The 21186-nt window shown below is 42.1% G+C and overlaps 1 protein-coding gene across 2 annotated transcripts in view; it reads right to left on the reverse strand.

Moving 5' to 3' along the window:
• The window catches only part of NF1 (neurofibromin 1), a 199532-nt gene that overhangs the window by 150541 nt on the left and 27805 nt on the right, over nt 1-21186 (reverse strand). For both annotated transcript variants that reach the window (XM_063297286.1, XM_063297277.1), the window contains exons 7-17: nt 20673-20748; nt 19794-19951; nt 16486-16659; nt 15188-15310; nt 14785-14859; nt 13070-13201; nt 10245-10379; nt 8762-8875; nt 6737-6816; nt 4044-4167; nt 1165-1320 (exon numbers count right to left, since the gene is read on the reverse strand). In XM_063297286.1, the coding sequence (XP_063153356.1) occupies nt 1165-1320; nt 4044-4167; nt 6737-6816; nt 8762-8875; nt 10245-10379; nt 13070-13201; nt 14785-14859; nt 15188-15310; nt 16486-16659; nt 19794-19951; nt 20673-20748 (1347 nt within the window). The remainder of the gene's footprint in view (nt 1-1164; nt 1321-4043; nt 4168-6736; nt 6817-8761; nt 8876-10244; nt 10380-13069; nt 13202-14784; nt 14860-15187; nt 15311-16485; nt 16660-19793; nt 19952-20672; nt 20749-21186) is intronic.

The following is a 21186-nucleotide window of genomic DNA, read 5'->3' on the forward strand; positions in this document are numbered from 1 at the left end:
TCCTCGTGTAACGACTACAATTGGGACCGGAATTTTGGTTGCTAAGTGAAGTAGTCATTAAGCGAATCCGACCTGATTTTACGACCTTCTTGTGGCGGTTGTTAAGTGAATCACTGTGGGCATTAAGCAAACTACGTGGGCGTTACGTGAATCACGCAATTCCCCACTGATTTTGCTTGCCAGAAGCTGGCCAGGAAGGTCAAAAATGGCAATCATGTGACCATGGGATGCTGCAACGGTCATAAATGCAAACCCATTGCCAAGTGCCCAAACTGTGATCACGAGACCGTGGGGACACTGCGACAGTCGTAAGTGTGAGGATCAGTCGCAAGTCAGTTTTTCAGCACTGTCGTAAATCCAAGCCATCACTAAACAAATGGTCATTAAGCAAGGACTACCTGTGTAAGAAAACCCAGGTCAGTGTCAAGAGTTTAGCCAGAGAGCTGGAACCCACAAATACAGATAGTACCATTGTTTAACTATAATTTATTGAACAAGCTACCAAGACTGGGTTCACTCAAAAAAGCTACACACAAACAAAATCCCAGACCAAACAGGAAGACTTTTATCCTCTAACATAACCTTAAAAAACACAGGGTAGGTGGGATAAATCCAAAGGCATATGTTTCAAGGTGACATCTTTCATAACACACCATATAGCCAGTTACTCATGGAACTAAAGACTCCCACTTGCAAACCCAGCAGCTTCTGAAAGTCAGGTAGACCATCTGCAGCAAAGCCCAAAGATCAGAGATGGAATTAGGGCATGGAGTAACAACACTGCCCTTATGGACACCAGGCCATTCCTTGTAACTCTGAAAGTCACCCATGACCCTTTAGAAATTAAACTAAAAACAGCAATAAAATTAAATTGGCCAACGTTTCAGAAGACGTGTGTTTTCACACAAGATTTCAAGAGGCTGCTGAGAGGCTGCAAGATTTTGAGCAATCTTTTCGGGGGAGGAAGAGTATCGGGTCAAGAAAAGACTGCCAGTCCCGGAATCAGTGTAACCGGAGCACATTCACATGCAGGCTGAAAGAGAAAGCTCAGGCACAAGGGTGGAGCTCAGTGAGGATCAGGCTTGTAACACCACATAGCCCCCCGCAGAAAGCTCAGGGCCAAATAGCATTCCATTCCACGGGGCCAGCTCTCACTTTACTCACCATGCAGACACTTCCCTTGCCCTTCCGGAGCGGAGCTCCTGGGATACAGCGCATCACCTCTTCGTGGTCAAGAGAAATTTGATTAGCTCCACCCCCAGAGACATCACATCCTACCCCATAAAGGAAGAGAAAGGGGCAGGAACTTCTATCTGATTGCTACAGAGAGAGGGAAGAAGAAAAGTCATCCAACTTTGGAAAGGGAATGAAAAATGTCAAAGAAAAATGGGAGGGAAAGAAAGGTGGTCGGCAGTCCTGCGTTTACGAAAGGAGAAAATACTTGTAATAGGAGTAAAAGCAACGTGGACGACACTTGGCAAATTGATTTTCTCACAAAGGAGGAGTCCTCAAATGAGAGGACTGGCAATTAACACCCACCCGAGGGAGCCTTTTCATGGAATTGGTTCGTGCACCTCTGACAAAAGCTCCCATTTGCTGTACTGCTGTGGTGGTCCCTGTAGTATTTTTACTTGGGCGCTACATATCATTTGAAACATGCTTGCTGCCAATCCTATGTACTTGCATGCCATACGCATTTTCTTCTTCCCTACATTACTAGCTGACTGACTACTAAATCAGAGAAAACTCAGTGTGATTTTTGACTGATGCTCATAGGTTCTATGCAAAAATGTGAAGATCTGGCAAGACCCAGATGTGATACTGAGTCCTTTAGTTCCCACTGTGTGCAAAATCCTCTCTCAAGCTGTTCTTTTTTTATTCCATCCTCCAAGAAAAAGTCAGGTTGTTATATATTAGAGATATGAAAACTCATAGTTCTGGGGAACGCCAGAACATTCTGATTTCCTTCCAGAACACACTGATCTGATCAATTTGGGTTGTTCTGGTAGTTTCCCAAAAATATATCTTCCAGAACTGGAGTGGTTCATGTTGTTCCAAACACTGTACACTGAATCATAGAGTCGGAAGAGGCTTTTTAGACTATCAGGTCCAACTAAAGCATCCCAGACGGATTAGTTTCCATCTTAGTTTCCTTTGATGCCATTTTTTGAATCTGTTCCAATTTCTCTGACTCCTTCTTAGAGCAAGTGCCTAGAACTGGGTCTAGTGCTCAAGGAGGAGTCGGACCAAAGCAGAATAGAGTGGAACAATTGGAACTATGCTTCTGTTGATAAAACTACATTTGCCTTCCTTGCAACCACATCACACTTCTGACTCATAAGCAGTTCGCAATCCGTTCCAAGATCTTTTGCACAAGTATGTTTGTCAAGCCAGTGGTCCCGTCCTGTAACTATAAATCGTATTTTAAACTGCACCTGACTCTCCCAAATTTAATTCTGTCATTTGCAACCCATTTCTCCAACCTATCAAGATGGCTTTGACATTTTTTTCAAGTCTTCCAGAGACCTCACCCAATTTTGTACAATCTGCAGTTATGATAAACATTTCATTTCTTCATCCAAATCACTAATGAAAGTATTGAAGAATAAAGGATCCTCTCCCTCGCCAACTGGATGAAGAACCGTTGATCTCTCTTTATGATTTTTGAAACAACTATGTACCAATACACGCTTAAATAGCTTGCTAATCAGCATGTCTTAAGATACTTTATCAAATGGTAAAATCAAGGCATGTTATGAATTCAGCATTTCATAGTCTATTAAAGGAAGTCTTCTGATCAAAATAAAAGATTAGTTTGGCAAGATTTCTTCTTGACAAATCCACAATGAGTTATGGTAATTACATTGTTTTCAAGGTGCTCACAATCAATTGCTTTATGATATTCTACAACATCATCCCAGGTATTGATGTCAGACTGAATGGTCTATAGTTTGCTGCATCTTCCTTTCCCTCGTGTAGAGAAGGACCACACTTGGCCTTTCGCAGACCTTTGACACTTTACCAGTTCTCCAAGATTTTCCAGAGAAGGCAAAAGGATTCAGCCAGACTGCCAACTGGCTCCTAGGGCACAATTCATCCAATCCTGGATGTTTAAACACTAGAGCATATTCCATGTTTCTATCCTTCTCAAGCTTCAGTCTTGCCCTTTCATCTTGTCCTTCACAATTTCTGGTAGAACACACTTTTTTTTTTTGGGAGGAACTGCCAAAACCCTGCAAACCACTCTTTGATTTGGAAGATTTACTTGCAGAAACCAACCAGATCAAACCCAGAATGGCTGGATTAGCATATTCCAGAATAAAAAAATAAACATTCCAATGTCCCCCACAGTGCCTTCTCTCTGGAACAGTGAGTTCTGCACAGAACTATTATACACAGCATGTCTGTCCCACTTCTCACTTTTTACCTACACAGGTGAGGCTAAGAAGTGGTAACCGGTCCAGGTTCTCCTAGTGAACTTTACCCCCCTAGTAGGGATCTGAACTGTTCAAACCTGAAATTCCTCCCCACTGTATCAAATTGGTCCTTGATACAATCAGCAAAATGCTTTCTCCTTAGGTGACTGCCAATTCCTAACCCAAGAGCTAAGCACCTGAAGAATTACGTAAGAAAGCCTTATCGAAGTGCTGAATTCAATGGGCAGATGTCCAACAGGATCATGCACTAATAGACAACGATTGCTTTGGTACATGGAGTTACTCACAGTTCAAACTCCCCAAACAGGTGTAGAAAAGATAAAGGGTACACCTTATTCCTTTTGTTGCTCAATACCTTGAGCAACAAAATAAAGATTTTAGGAGAGGTTTACGTCTCCCCAGCAGGAGACAGAATCTAGTTCACAATGTTAAGAAAACTGTTATGGCACATTTTCACTTCCTTTACTGAGCAAGAATGTTAAAAATAGCTGGAGCTAGTCAAATTTTCTTTCCATCCATGAGCTTCTACCCTTCCAATAAGTGGAGCACGCCAGAAACAACAAGCCCTAACTGAAAAGCTTCTCTGAGGTTCAGGCTTCCACTTACTTTGTTTTTCAGAAGAAATTTGTTCCTGCAGATCAAAATCTCTCGCAGCCATTTGAGGATTTCCGTGCTGCTGAGAATCTGATTGCTCGTTAGTCTCTTGCATATACAAAACAGCATTTGTGAACTTCAGGAACATGGAAATAGGAAAATAGCCACAATCAGTTAGTTATCAATCAGTGCCTTCAGTACCATCCACAGCAACATTTTAAGTAAGCTGCTCACTGAAATAATTTTGCACAGATCTCTTGGAGCACAGTAAGTGTTTTCCTAGGGTAACAGGTAGTGTGGAGTCCTTGGTGCTCTCTGAGCCTTGTTGTTTTCTTGCAGACGTTTCATTGCCGGACTAGGCAACACCTTCAGTGCGAAGAGGGAGTGGGCCTTGCTCTCAGTTTATATACTGTATAAACCACGGTATACCCCTCTTCACACTGAAGATGTTGCCTAGTCTGGCAATGAAACGTCTGCAAGAAAACAACAAGGCTCAGAGAGCACCAAGGACTCCACAGTTCAACTCTGAGCTACAAATACTCTCTTTGACTGGTAAGAGGTAGTGTTGGAGTCTTGCCTGCCTCTCCTCCATACCCCGCAAACCCCAACACTACCTCTTACCTTAGGAAGACACTTACTGTGCTCTACCCTGTTCTGCAGACCCAAAGTCGGGCTCAAAGTCCTGAGCACGAAGTAGTAATGTGTTCACAAACACATAAATGTTCATACGAAACACCAGAAGGAAGCAGTTTCACCCAAAATTCACACCACTATGTCAACAGCTGAGAATTGTTTCTGATAGGTTTAAGGGCTGAAAGCACCCCACAGATCCCCTACAAACTTTGGGTATTTGAAGGACATCCTACATCCTCTGTTGTTAAGAAAAATTGTCAGGAGTAGCCATAAGATAAATATTGGGAGCTCCTAATTCTGCAGATTTTTAATCTCGAAAACATCCTTGTCAGCACCTACCTAAAGCTGTAGCATAAGAATGTAAGAGGAGGAGGAGAAGAAAGAGGAAAAAAAATGGGTAGCAGACATACTCCCTATCTTGCTTCTACAAGTTTGGACTTCTCACGGATCCACATTTGTAACCATTTTTAAAAAACAATTTTACTTGTTAAAATAGTGAAATATAAAAGAAACGAGTTAAAAGAACATAAACATAACCCCACCCCAATTAAAACAATTCCATATAATAAGTATAACTACCTACAGGGAATTAGTTCAGTTGCTAGGCTTGTCATTAAATCTATAGCAACATACTCTGTCATCTTCTCATTTTTAGAACCCAAAGACTTTTCAAAAATAGGCAAGTCTCCAATGCTTATAACCTGCAAAGCAATACATAGCTGTCCTCATAATACAGCTGTGCAGTATTGCAACCCACATCCCCCAGATCTAAGAGGGGAACTCCATGTGAAGAAAAGGACAATGAACTGCAACTGGTACGTAAGCTTGATGGTTTTAGACTGGGAAAAACGTATTATACTTGTTCTAAAACCCTGCATTGGTTAGCAAGCAGAATTTTGCTTTTGCCATGAAAGGTAAGTTTGGCCTAGATCTCAAATATTCTGGTGGGTGTCTTGTCTCATGCAGGATTCCAGGATCCTAGGCCCTGTTTTTGGTCTTTAGGGAGATGGGACAGATATCCACCAGGGTCTTTGGGGCATTGCTCAAAAAACAGCCACATTTCACAAATTATCTAATTCAGTTTTGTTTTGGAGACAGATTGTGTAACAGGAATGTGTTTATCCTGAATGAGACTCTCCCCAGAAGCAATCAGGTTCATGATCTGAAAGTGTCCTAGACTCAGCCCAATGGTAGATGCTCAGGCAAAAGCATGACTATGCCTCTCTAACCAAGGCAGCTTATCAACTGAATCTCTCTCCAACAAGATCACCCTTGTCCAACGTTGCAGATATATGCCTTATAGATTACAATTGTTGTTATGCACCCTACTTAGTGCTCCCTTTGAGGAATTCTCAGAAACGCTGATTTGTCCAAAGAATAGCAGCAAGGATGTTAATAAACACAGACCTGCCTTGTAACACTGTCCTAATCCCCAATCTATTTGAAAGCACAATTTAAACTCTAGGTGGCAACTTTCAAAAGCCCCAGTTTGGGTGTAGGATGCTTTAGGGATCTATCTGACAGGACCCCAGGATCTGGTGGAGAGGCCTTGGAAATGAAGTTGCTGAGAAGAAACAAAATTCCCTTCTCCATAGCTGTCTCCAAATTGTGGGATGTGTTGCTTCACAAAGCTAAAGTGACACCCGTTTGTTGCTTGTGTTGCAACAAAAAGATTTTCAATGGGTTGGTTATTTTGCAACAATTGTTAACAACTTTCTAAATTGGGCAGTCCTTTGTTTCACTGGGAAACAATCTTTTATCTGCCATATTGCTTCGTCTGCTGATTCCATACTGCAGGGTTCCTCAACCTTGGCACCTCTAAGCTGTGCGGACTTCAACTCCCAGAATTCTGGGAGTTGAAGTCCGCACAGCTTAGAGTTGCCAAGGTTGAGGAACCCTGCCATACTGGTTTACTGACCTGGTATTCTATGGAAACACCATTTAGTTGCTTTTCATCAATATAAGTCATTTGTATGGGGTGCAGCGACTGTAATTGCTGTTTTTCTGTACTTATCATTTCTAGCTGTGACACAAAGCTCAGGAAAAGGAGTCAGTGGCAAGTCTGTACTGACCTGATTTCCCAGAATGTTTCAATGGGTGCATCAGGATTCCACAAGTCAATGCTGTCCAACTGATGAAGCACAAGCAAGGCCTGGCAGCATAAACATACAAAAAGGCACTGAATGAACATAACCCTGAACAAAAGATTTCTGCATCATGGGAATAAAAATATTAGACCAGGGCAAAGCCAGCTGGGGTTCTTATTTGGTATTTAATGAATGGGTTGCTGGCGGATAACCTACAGCTGTTTCTTTGGACTGAGCCTCCAAGGGGAATCAAACTGGGTATGTCATCCTTCTGAGAGGATCAGATGAACTTCTTCTCCCCTTCATGGACCAAGGAGGGGGCTTACTGCCACATGACCTGCAGAAGCAGTGCCACCTTCTTCCAATCAGCCTGGGCAAAAATTGAAGGGGAAAGGCTGGCAGCAAATAAAAAGCAGATATTTAGCATCAGCTCATGCTGACAGCAGCAGCAGGGATTGGAAGAAGAGAAGCCCATTGCAGCAATGGTGGCCCAAGAGGCAAAGGAGGCAGCTAGTAAACTTGCCTTCCATCACTACAGTTCAAAGTCCTTGGAAACTGTGTGCCTATCCCTTGGCTGGGCCACATTACATCTACCCAACTCCATGGACTCCTTCAGCAATTGGATAAACAGGTAAGTTCCATTTCACCTTTGCCAGCTTGCCAAGTTAACAAAGGATCCTCCTTCTTCAGGGGAAGAAGAAACACCATTCCACAAGACAACCTCTCCCAAGTGTTTGCTTTCCAAAGTCTGTATTCCCATGTCTCTGTTTTGAAGGCTCAGAGGTCCTAAATTTCTTGGCTGTAGATCACCCACCCCCAGTCTGGTGGCCTTTAGATGTAACAGAGCACAACTCTCATAATCCACCTGGAAATTAGAGTGGGGACTTTACTGGTCTTGGATATATGTATTTATGCTACATTTACAGTGAACACAGTACTCCCTCTTCAGATTTTTTTCCAATAACAATTTGGTGGGATGCATTGGGCTGAGAGGGTTATGACTGGCCCAAAGACACCCAGGGAACTTCCACTGGCCGAGGACAGACCTGAACCCAGCTCTCCTCAGTCTTAGTCTAACCTCTTAATCACTACACCAAATTATAAAGCACATAAACAGGGGAATTGATCATGCTGGCTAAATTTCATGAACTTAATTTAAATTTATTTAAAATGTTAAACCCAACTGAGCTTTTGTCTGGCTCCCACCCACTTTCTGGAGCAGTGTTTCTCAACCTTGGCAACTTTAAGATGTATGGACTTCAACTCCCAGAATTCCACAGCCAGCATGCCAAGGTTGCCAAGGTTGCCAAACAGTTCTGGAGTGTGATCCCTGGGACACCACTCTAAGGATGCACATATCCTGGAAAAGTTGTGCACTTCTAGAGAATCACCATGCAGAAATGGGCACAAATTCAGGTGGGGGGAGGAGGAGATGGGGAAACTGTTTCTTAGAATCAAGACAGCTAAGTATGCACCACATCCAGAAGTTTCTAATATCAGATCAGAGCTCTTATTCCTAACAAAATTCTTTCTCCATGTAATGTAAAAATCGGGTGGGGTGGGGAGTGTTAGTGTTGCTACTATTAAGAAATTGTAATTAAAAATCCCCCCGAGATCTATTATAGATAATAATGTATCATCAACATACATTATCTATCTATAATAGATCTCTGGGGGATTTTTAATTCCAATTTCTTATGTTGAATGATATTGGTTGTTATGTTGAATGATATTGGTATCTGGTATTAATGCCAGATGAAGGTGTTTTTATTCAGATCAAGCAATTTATTTACTGAATACTGTCCCTGTGTGATTTTAAGCCGCTGTGTTCACAGTTGCTGTTCTTGTAGATGTGTTTATTTTATATTGTATTTTTAACAGATGTGGTACACCACCTGGGGAACCAAACTTGCTGACGTTCTAGAAATGTATTTACTGAATAAGTAGGTCCCAACCTACTTCTGCGCTAAGCAGTAGCTTGGATGTAAACTCCAGTTCAGTTTTCCTTACCTCCATGGCCTCTTGTGCTATTTCTGGCATACTGGCCTGTGGGACAAGCTGGACGAGGCCTGTTATGAGTTCAGCCGTGCTGCCTTGTGTCTCAGGCCCCTGTTTCTTTGGATTCTGCATGAAAAGATAGAGACATTGAAGCATCAAGGCGAATTTCCCCCTGAATTCTACACAAAATACAGCAAAAGGGGTTCAACCGATTTCATTTGGGATTTGTAATTAGTAAGAATCTCTTTGCATACTCTGACCTAAAGTTTAATTCAATATAGCCTACTGCTGAAACTTTGCCACTAGAAATTGAATTACATGTAGCCCTTGTTTAATTGGGACTGGAATTTAGGTCGCTAAGCGACGCAGTCGTTAAGCAAACCCAGACCCGATTTTATGACCATTTTTGCGGCAGCTGTTAAGTGAACCATGTGGTCATTAAGCGAACCATGCGATCGTTAAGTGAATCGCGTGGTTCCCTATTGATTTTGCTTATTGGAAGCTGGCTAGGATGGGATGCTGCAACCATTGTAAATTCATGACAGTTGCCAAGAGCCCAAATTGTGATCACATGACTGCTGTGATGGTTGTAAGTTGGTTTTTCCAACACCATCGTAACTCTGGATGGTCAATAAACGAATGGTTGCTAAAGCAAGGACTACTTGTAGATGGCTTGAATTTAAAGATTAGATGCTAGTCTCTGAATCTGCATGAGTTGCTGCAATTTGCCTTCAGACGGGGTTCTGCACCAGCGTGTACCACAAATCAGAAGAAAGGTGTTACACATTTTGTGACCTCCGCTTCTGTGAAAAAGTATTTGCTCCTTTTAGATGGTTTGAATCTTTAGATTTCTTCGAGTCTTTGAATCTTGTCTTTGCCACTGACTATTTTAAGAGCTTCGTGTGGATCCTACTGATATATAAAGGGAGCTGGAATAAGAAGTGCTGAGTACTACCGTTATTGTAAGGTTACAGTAACAGAAACTTGCGAGCCTGAAAGCGCTTCCCCACTCCCCTGCCGGAGAACAGGGTGGGTCTCTTCCGAGATGCTTTCTCCGCCCCCGTTCCTCCTTTGGACTCAGACTTCCCTTATCAGACTGCTCATCTAGGCTGCGGCTCTCCCTCCTATCTCCCCAGGTCATTCTCACAGCCATTATAATCTTCACTGGCAAACACACACAACCCCTCTAGGCAGATCTCAAAGAACGTTAAGCTTTTTTACTATTCTGTATAAAATTGCTCAACTGATGCTGTTTTTCTAATCGTTCTAAGGGTCAAGACTATTTTTATTCAGCACTTCCTGGATCTAGTGTGCTTTCCAGAGCACGTAGCAGCAAATATCATTCTGAAACAGCCATCAAGTTTTAAAAGTCCTCCAACTGCTGTTACTTCTACATGTTATATTATCTTTACAGAAATGTGTGTTTTCGGCAGAAGGGGTGTAAAAAAAAAAGAATTCACCATCTACTTTTGCTTTTCAAATAATTTTCACTTACACAGAGTAGGAGTTTCGGGTCAGCATGGATCAGTTTTACAATAGATAACAACAAAACTTTGTAACTTCTCGTTTCGACGTCTGTAGGTTTTTCTTTAAACTTGAGGCTTGTCATTTTCTCTTTAAATGTAAGACTCTAAGAAAAAGAAATCCATTAACAAAGCAGTAAATATTCCCAATATGGAATTCGTTTCAGAAAGTAGTATACCAGTTATTAGTTCTAACACATCTGAGTCTATTACTGAAATATGAGTTGAACAGCTGATTTTATTTTATCAGCCTCTTTTTCATTAGTCTTGAATTGGAATTTCCATGGAGTCTTCCATTATGATGCAATGTCTCCTCCACAAGCTATTCATCCCTTTCATTACTCAAGAGAAGGATTCTGAGGTCACCTGAACAGGCAGCTGACTGAAAACATCAAATCAGTCTGCAGGTTTAGTAACAAAGACAAACAGTGTGAAGAATTATTAGAAACAAGATGGAAACTAGCACAGAATCACAAATGGAAAAGGCCACCAAGACCATCAAGTCCAACCTGCTCAGTGAGGAAATTAAAATATTTCCAACAGAGAAGGAAGACCCACCAGTGTCTAGAAATTGGGTTCCGCTGCTATATTGCTCTTACTGCTAAGACCTTTTTTCTAAGATTAAATCAGATCTGCCTTCCTTAATTGAACATGTTTTTTCATCCATGCCACACTGGAACAACAGAGAACACACCTTGACCTCCTTCTTGTGACACCTTTTCAGGCATATGAAGCATCTTAGCCTATTCCTATCCCTTGCCTCATTTCCCAGAATTAAACATCCCTAGGATCTTCAATTTCCAAAGAATTTAGGTTTTAGTTCCCTAATCGTCCTCACTGCCCTTCTTGAAATTTGTTCCAATTACTCTGAATGCATCTTAAGGGGTGGCACCAGAACTGGATATAGGACTTGAAGTGACTAGGGGTGTTCAAAACTTTATTTCAAGCCATTTCAGATCTGAATCTTTGTGAATTGCCCATTTCGAGGTATGAGTCTGCTGCTTTGAGTGCAAAACGTATTACCCCAAGCCTAAAACAGTGTCATTCTGCTTCAAGTGCAAAGCATTTCTGAAAATCCTTGAGAGGTCAATTTCATGAAGTTTTGCTCACAAAATAGTTTGAAACAAAATGTTCTGCACCCCGCTGTGTCCAACTAAAGCAGCATACAGTGTAATAGCTGCTTTCAATGATTTGGAAACCATGTTTTTGTGGAAGTAAGTTAAGATTGCACCTGCCTTTTTTGCAACCACATCACATAGCTTACTCAAGTTCAGTTTGCAAACCAGTACCATTTCCAGATCATTTTGCAAGTACCAAGCCAGATAGCACCTCTTTGCGCATTTGAAAACTGTGCACTGTCTCTGTTCAACTTCAGAAGTTCTTTGTTTCTTTAACCTATTAAAATGGACTTGAATTCTGAATATTAGCTACCCTACATAATTTTGGGTCACCTGCTAATTTGATAAATATTCCCTCTGCCTTCTCATTCAAGTAATGAATAAAAAATGTACATGTGTACAATATATTTATCTTTAAATTTATCACAATAATAGTTTTGGGAGTTAATCATGAATTCATTCTCTACCAACACCACCACATGAACATTAAAACTCAAGGCCAGGCAGCTGTGCATGTTTTTAACTCAAAAGGAATGTTTACTAACCCTAGGCTGACAGGTAGTAGTACGATTGGTTGGAAGCCAGTACTCCTGAGGTCATTTACTTTCTGACATGGAGACTGGTGGTGGTGTTTTTTTGGTGCCTTCAAGTCAGTTTTTGACTCCTGGCGACTACTTGGACTAGTCCCTGCAGTTTTCTTGGCAAGGTTTTTCAGAAGTGGTTTGCCATTGCTTACTTCCCAGGGCTGAGAGAGAGGGACTGGCCCAAGGAAACCCAGCTGGCCTTGTGCCTAAGGATGGACTAGAACTCTCATACCACGCCTGATTGGCTCTTGGGCTGAGAGAGAGGGACTGGCCCAAGGAAACCCAGCTGGCCTTGTGCCTAAGGATGGACTAGAACTCTCCTACCACGCCTGATTGGCTCTTGGGCTGAGAGAGAGAGGGACTGGCCCAAGGAAACCCAGCTGGCCTTGTGCCTAAGGATGGACTAGAACTCTCCTACCACGCCTGATTGGCTCTTGGGCTGAGAGAGAGGGACTGGCCCAAGGAAACCCAGCCGGCTTTCATGCCTAAGGATGGACTAGAACTCACTGCCTCCTGGTCTCTAGCCTGGTGCCTTAACCACTACACCAAACTGGTTCTCAGTAGGCTGTTTGTCCAGGGCAAAATCCCCTGTCATCTGGCAGAGCCTAGCAATGCAGTCTGTGAGGTGACTCTTATATTATGGGCATCTACATTTTAGAAAATGCCCCAAACTTAACTGAAAGTGCAAATCAAGTTATCTTAGGTATTCTCAGTCAGAAGACAAAGCAAAACAGGAGAAGAAACAGGGACACCACGTTGGAAGGAGCAGCATCCCTTACAGACTGATCCTTCATAGGTTACCAAACTGCCGTGGGGTCCAGCCACCAGCAATATTCATGTCTGTCTGGTAGCCACAAGATATGGGCTTCCCTTGGGTTGTCTTGCCTATGATCGGAGAAACCTGCCCCCCCCCACGCTAAGCTCTTTCCCCTTGGGCTTTAAACTGGAAAGGTCACTGGAAAGAAAAAGGGGAAAGTTTTTTTTTAATGGCCACAAAACTGGTACCGCTGGATGCAACTCTGGAACATCAAAAAAGGAACAAGCGTATTTCCTCAAGATGCTGTATCAACGGAACAACAAAAAGCAAAGCCTCACCGGGGTCATACGAATTGGGGTATGCACACCAGAGCCCTGTAAAGCTTTATGGAGAGTTTCACTGAACATGCTGCGGAGTTCCACGGAGTGACAGTACACAGCATCGATCTTGGGCCACCAATCTAATGCGGACTAAGATGAGGAAGAGGAGAAAATATCAGCAGAGACTGGACAAGAGGAGCATTCCGCAGAACACACAGTCAAGAATCTAATCGAATGGGTCACATAATTAAAGCATCCTTTAGACAGATCACGCTAAATATCCCTGTTCAGAAGTCTCCTGGAAGCCTCAAAGAGCGCAGATTCTATTTTCTCTTTTTGAGATGCTGAACAGCCACCAGCGCCATGGAACTCTGAATTCTATTTCCCCACTTCTTAAACAGGCAACTTGAATCTATCCCTATAGGATAAATACAGTTCAGAACCCAAGTTTAAAAAAAAGGATCATGGACATGACTGGCTATTTATTTATGTGGATTATTATTTCCCTTTTGACCCCATCAGTCTCAACTCCGAGAGGCTTACACCGCTATTTTTGTAAATACAATTAAAAATGTACGCAATCTATAATAAGTATTAAAAAACATAATCCGACACAGTTTAGCACCAGAGATAAACAACACAAAATAATCAATTCACCCCTGGCCCATTACAAGAGCTTCAGAAATAAGGGTTAGCCATAGACACCTGCTCCCAGTCGGAAGGAAGCCCTAATCTGAAAGAAATGCAAGATATAGTGATTTGTTTTATTTTTAGGGAATAGCAAAGAGAAATCACCCACTAAGGGTGGTGAATCACTCCTGCTGCTCAATGAAGCTTCCTTCCAGGTGAGGCCATGCGCAGCTTCTAAAAAGATCGCCCAGCTATTTTCCCTGCTGTTAACGGCCTGGCAAGAGCCAGGGCAGAGAAACGTGTCCAGCCTTGAGGACTAGGAGAAGGCACTAGCATTAAACATAACCTCTGCAGAGTCCATTTTTGCATGTTGAGTCTCTTTAACTCGTTGCTTGTCATTATGTCTGTATGGTTAAAGCAAAACAGGAAGCATTCTACAAGGTAGGACCTCATTTTAAATCTAGTTTCAGATTTTAAGTTAGGTCTCCTCCATGATTTGACCACAGTATTCTTCTAACTGAGTACTAAAAACCCTGGTTCAGAATGAGAAAAGGAATCTGCCTGTCAGGAGGAAGAAAGGGTGGTTTCAGAGCACAACCTCAAACCTTCAACCATGCTTCTTAGGAACCCTCTAATATAATATTTATCCTTGAATTAAATCCCATTAAAATCTGACATCTATTAATGTTGATCATGAATTCACAATCAAGTGGCCCATGGATGATTCTACCACTGCTCCCAGCAGTTTTCCTGAAGCAGGTCACAATGGTGGCAGTGGTGACATCACCCTCCATCACAAACATCATAGGTGATATGCTGTCTGATTCTTTCTCCATCCTATCATGCAGCTCCTCACCTGTCCTCCAACACCCTCCTCCTCTAACAGACAGGATGCAGCTGACAGGAGCAAATTTAAAAAGAGAGGTATGGATGGATAAATTACTCTATTTGTGGCATAGTAAGGCCTTCAAAGATCAACATACTGCCCCAGGTAAAGTTTATGAGCAGCTTCCATCTTCCTCATTCCCATCCTCCTTTCTTTCTAGTTAGATTGCCACTAATTCGGGAAATTATCCAGACTTCAGAATGTCTTAAAAACTTACATTTGTAATTATACGGTGGAGTGAATTTACCAGCACATAATGAAACGTGGATGGGGAATTCTGTGCCAGGCAAGTCTAGAAAAGACAGGGGGGGGGAAAGTTTAGGCTTTCTTTAGAAACAAACTTGGAAATCAAAAGTACAAACACACTTGCAACTTCTCCAGAGCAAGCAAATGAGCAAGACTGGACAAGGGACACCACTGTGAGAGCAAAGTGATCACAGACCCACCCACAAGGCAGTGATTTCAAGCACAGACCTCTAGACAATTCTCAGAACAACAAATGCTGGGAAACAGAGTTCTCGATTTTTCATGAATCCTGACCAGTTGACTCATCTGTCCAATCCCATGCTCAGGACTAGGTTTAGACTAGGGACCAGGGACCTGAGGAGCCACCACCTCACCTTGAAGTGCTGGTTATTGTGTGGGTTGATGCGGAAGCAGGACACTAAGCAGTCGATCATGAGGTCTATGTCTGCATTCTGGTTGCCTCTTGAGAAAGGCTTGCTAGGGTTGAAGAGCAGGTTCTTTAAGACAACAAACACGTGTCATGGTTATTACAGTCACCCCTGGGCAATGTTGAAAGAGATTGGTAACCAACAAAAGGTAGTTGAGCAAGGATTAGGATAATTCCCTTGTAGGGAAAGGTGGGAAAAATAATACAGGTTGCTGTACTGGTTTAAGTCAGGTATCAGTCTATCTCATGGACAGTCACAAGCCCAGCACCTCATCCCAAGTGCAAAGCTAGGCAAGCACAGGACAATCCATGCAACATGGTTCTAAAACTCTGAGATTTACTCCCCCATACTTTTTCTTGGACTAGCTGGTTACGGGGGAGGCAGTTTCTCAAAGGGGGGTTAACACATCACAGCAAATCACAGTTTGTTATAAACATGGCTTGAAGAACATGCTACAATGGCCAGCTTCATGCATTTTATTAGCCATCGGTCATGGTTTATATACTCCAGTGGCTAGGTTCACATTGTATGCAAAGTCAAAACCAAACACATCACATTGCAAATTAGCACAATGGGTGGTAACCCCTGCTTTTACTTAGAGGGCAACCCATTTTTAAAAAAGACCTACTGAAAATAGGCTTACTGGACCAATACATAATAATTGTTCAGTATCTAGATTACTTGGAACGTGGCACTGTTCTTCACCAATCCAAAGATGCACACAGCAGTATTACGAAGGAAATGTGTTATAAAAATGTGCCTGTTACTTAAAACAGTATGCAAAATGCATGATGTTATTTAAAAGACTGTTTGCAGAATAAATAGAACTGCATACCAAATGTATATTTGGAAAAACAAGCTTTAACTTAAAAAGCTGCAATTAGATACAGAGACAAAACTTAAAATCAGAAAAAAATTCCCAAGCTTACCCATTTCTAGTTTTTGCTGAAAACAATTTATACTCTTATCCACGGTTTGAGTCTCCAACTGTCTAACTGTATGTTAGAACTTGAAGCAAATTCTTAACTTGCTTTTCCTGCCAGTAACTATAAGCTCATTCCCAGTTCCAAGGTCAGGAATGAGCTTATGAAGTGAAGCAATGGCTGTTAGCTACCATTGATCAACTTAGATACAAGATCAAGCCAGGATCTGGAGGGTTGCCCACAAAGAATCATTAAAGGTTCATGGCTCAAAATCTCACACATACAAAGCAGTGCATAATTCTTGAGTTCCTTTTTTTTTACCTTGAGATCTACTACCATGGACTGCACTAGAAGAAAAATGACTGAATTGTCTTCCCAGCTGATGTAAGTTGACGCTTTGCACAATTTTACACAAGCAATGGCTGCACTTTCGGTTAGCTGCCTACTTCCGCTGTGGCCCGCCAGTGCCTTCCTGAGGTTCTCCAAGAATTGTTTCTGTAGGGTCCAGAACATAGGAACCAGAATATAAATTAAAACTCCCATCAGATTTCATAAGAGACACTGTTCTGCCTGGAGAAGATCACCATTTACTGATGCAAAGGATGTTTTTGTTAAGGTTAGGATTCTAACAGACTCCCCCTCCAAACCACCTTTGCGCTGTTGTACCCCAGTAACAAAAGCAAAATTTGGGGGTGGAGGGTTAAATGAGTAATAATATCTAATATCTAACTGTATCACTTAGATTTGTGAAAAAAGGGGGGCTGGAAGTCCCTTAATACAAAATAATCCTGCACATAAGAAAAAAACCTAGCACATTAAAGAGAAGGACTGCTCTCCTTCCACCAACATACTGACTTTTCTATGAACAAGAATATTTATTTCCCACAGGAGGGCACTGGCATTCCAGTATGCATGCCATGAATGGCATGTTCTAAGTAAGAATCAGGCATCTCTGGTTGTTGTTGTTGTTTTTAATGTCACTCAGGTTTATGTTTTCTTCAACCACTATTTAGGAGGAAACCTCTTAAAGGTGTGAGATAAATTTAGTGATCCCCAAAATTATGTTTGCTGGGGGATAAACAGGGAAAAAAAGAGGGATGGGATGGGAAACAGAATATACTGAGTGGAAAGCTGACGAGTGAAGAAAATATACACATTTGAACCTGCTCCTTGTAAAGACATAAAGCTCACAAAAGCAGGATTCACAGGAAAAACTCTGACAAGTCTTTAGAAAATGTGGGCATTCAGAGTGATTAACCACAAAAGGAACAGTGTAAAAAGGTGGAAATGTTGGGAGGATCCTTCCATTTCAGCAGATCAGATTGGGCCCAACCCTGCTGGCCTATCGCAAGGACCAAAACATGGTTTTGCCAATGGGGATGGGAAACCAGGAATGATGCTGTCAAGGTGATGCATGTCATATGCCACTAAATTTGGGAAACACAAGAATGGCCATCAGATTGGAAAAAATCAACTTATATCCCCATACCAAAAAAGGGAAACACTAAAGAATGTTCAAACTATTGAACAGTGGCACTCATTTCACATGCCAGTAAGGTAATGCTCAAGATCCTTCAAGGTAGACTTCAGCAATTCATGGAGCGAGAATTGCCAGATGTACAAGCTGGGTTTAGAAAAGGCAGAGGAACTAGGGACCAAATTGCCAATATCCGCTGGATAATGGAAAAAGCCAGGGAGTTTCAGAAAAACATCTATTTCTGTTTTATTGACTGTTCTAAAGCCTTTGACTGTGTGGACCATAACAAATTGTGGCAAGTTCTTAGTGGTATGGGGATACCAAGTCATCTTGTATGCCTCCTGAAGAATCTGTATAACGACCAAGTAGCAACAGTAAGAACAGGCCACAGAACAATGGACTGGTTTCAGATTGGGAAAGGAGTACGGCAGGGCTGTATCCTCTCACCCTACCTATTCAACTTGTACACAGAACACATCATGCGACGTGCTGGGCTTGAGGAATCCAAGGCTGGGGTTAAAATCGCTGGAAGAAACATTAACAAGCTCAGATATGCAGATGACACCACGTTGATGGCTGAAAGCGAGGAGGAACTGAGGAGCCTCATGACAAAGGTGAAAGAAGAAAGTGCAAAAGCTGGGTTGCAGTTAAACCTCAAAAAAATCAAGATTATGGCAACCAGCTTGATTGATAACTGGCAAATAGAGGGAGAAAACGTAGAGGCAGTGACAGACTTCGTATTTCTAGGCGCAAAGTTTACTGCAGACGCTGACTGCAGCCAGGAAATCAGAAGACATTTAATTCTTGGGAGGAGAGCAATGACAAATCTCAGTAAAATAGTTAAGAGCAGAGACATCACACTGACAACAAAGGTCCGCATAATTAAAGCAATGGTGTTCCCCATAGTAACATACGGCTGCAAGAGCTGGACCATAAGGAAGGCTGAGAGAAGGAAGATAGATGCTTTTGAACTGTGGTGCTGGAGGAAAATTCTGAGAGTGCCTTGGACTGCAAGAAGATCAAACCAGTCCATCTTCCAGGAAATAAAGCCAGATTGCTCACTTGAGGGAATGATATTAAAGGCCAAACTGAAGTACTTTGGCCACATAATGAGAAGACAGGACACCCTGGAGAACATGCTGATGCTAGGGAGAGCGGAAGGCAAAAGGAAGAGGGGCCGACCAAGGGCAAGGTGGATGGATGATATTCTAGAGGTGACGGACTCATCCTTGGGGGAGCTGGGGGTGTTGACGACCGACAGGAAGCTCTGGCGTGGGCTGGTCCATGAACTCATGAAGAGTCAGAAGCAACTAAACAACAAAACAGAACTTCAGAGGGCAAGCAGAGCATTCAAATGCTTCCCAATGTACAGTATAGGTTTTTATTTAAAAAAAAAAGGTGAAGGAGCAGTGAGACTATTATATGCTCAAAAGTGGGAAGGTTTGACATTACCCACAATGGAGGAATGGCTGGTGAAGATGATGGAACCTGAAGAGAAGGCTAAATTAACTTCTTTGATTAGAGAAAAAACAATAACCATATTAATGGCTGACTTGAAACCCCTTATAGACTTTTTGCACGAAATGGAAAAAAATGCACTTATGATTTTGGGTTTTGATGATTAGAAGAAAAAAACTGAATAGAAAAAAAGGGAAGTTCTTTATTTTTTGTAACCAAAGAATAAGAGTTAATTTTGTAATTGTATTGATATTTCTTTGCTCCTTTTACTCTTTCTTAGTTGGTGTTGGTTTTATGTACTTTGCAAAACTTTTTAAAAAACTTATTTAAGAAACAGTGAAGGAGGAGAATCACCTCTGAGATAAAGAGATGAAGAGAGAAGTTCTAACCCAGCCTTCCCCCCAACATGTTATCAAGGGCTACCAGTCCTGAGGGCTATTTACCACCCCGCAGGCAGCATCCTTTACATACCACCTGCTGGAGAACAACAGTGGAAGGAGGAGATAGCCCTCTTCATTATATGTGGGAGCTTCCCAAAGGCACCTCTTGGCACGGAGCAACATAGAAAGTTGCAGTGGCTTGCTCCAACAGGCTGTACTTATATTTCTTGCACTTGTGCTTGTCTGTTTTAAAATAAATCAACTGTCTCCATATAAAGGCACCTGGCTAGGAAAATACGTCCAGCTTTCTTTACCTTGTTCATTTTGTTTTCCTCCACTACATTCTTTGTAATGTCTTGGATGATTTCTGGACAGAGGACGAGGAGTATAATCTGCAAGGGCCAAACGGCTGCCTTGCGTTTCGTGCTTTCAGCGAATCCATCTACCAAATCAAACAGCTTCTCTGCACAATCTGAACCGAAGAAATGAGACAACACAAAACACGCTGAGTTCCAGCTAGAGCAGCAGGGTAAAAGTTGAAATCCCTCTCATGTTTAGCACAGAATCAATAATCATTAGTAGTGCAACAACACGACTCCTAGGGAGGGAGGAGGGAGGGAGGGAGGGAAGGCCGACCTTAAGTAATTACAACCTTCAAGAAGAAAATACAGCACAGCCTAAATGTTGAACCTGGGTTTGTTTTTTTTCAAATACAGACTGAAGATCCTGAGAAATACAAACACTTTCTCTAAAAAAACATTCACTGGGAAAGATGACTGGTTTGAGATCAGATGTAACACAGAAGACCATTTCTGCCTTAGTGACAATAGTTAAAATGTCAATTTTTTCATAGAAAGAGACTGGGTAATAGTGATCTGTTAAACCAAAACGGCATGACTACTAACCATTCTGGCCGGGACTGATAGGAATTGGAGTCCCAGCTACAGAGCCACAAACTCACCAAGCTCAAAACAATGAGATTTGGGCGAGGGGTGAATCTTCAGAGCTCCATACTGTGGAACTCACATCCAGAAACTATGTTCAAAGCAGGATACTCTAGAAATGATTAACATGGTTTGGTTTGCCATTATATGAGCTTGGCCATGCAGGGAGACTCTCTTGGATGCAACAAGCAAACTGACTTAAAGGAAACTTACCTGGCAAGGGCTCATTCTGGTTGGATAAACCCTTACCTGACAGATCAGTCTGTGGTGTCTGGTACAGCTTCGTAAATTCATCCGGATAGTTTTCCACCCAGTTCCAAAATGCCTAGACAATATGTGTCATAAGGCACAATTAATACAAGGAATGCATTTTGTACAGGAGCTACATTTCTATTCCACTAGAAGATCAATAAAATTCACAAGGGAAGAAGAAAACAACAACACGCTACCCTGCTTGGACATCCTCATCAGTAGAGGAAATGATGGCAAGTTAGAAACACAAGTCTGCAGGAAAGCCACCCATACTAACCAAGTGCTCCATTACCTAAGCAACAACCCAACCTCACACAAGAGGAGCTGTGTAAGAACATTATTCAGACGAGCACTTACACACTACAGCAACCCTGAACACCAGAAAAAGGAAACAGATCATCTATACAGCATCTTCCAACAAAATGGATACCCCCTCAACTTTATCAAAAAGTGCCTCACCACCCAACACACTACAACCCAACCAATGGAAACTATGAAAAGGATAACACTG

Source organism: Candoia aspera, chromosome 1 (genome assembly GCF_035149785.1).
Source record: "Candoia aspera isolate rCanAsp1 chromosome 1, rCanAsp1.hap2, whole genome shotgun sequence".
NCBI classification, from domain to species: Eukaryota; Metazoa; Chordata; class Lepidosauria; order Squamata; family Boidae; genus Candoia; species Candoia aspera.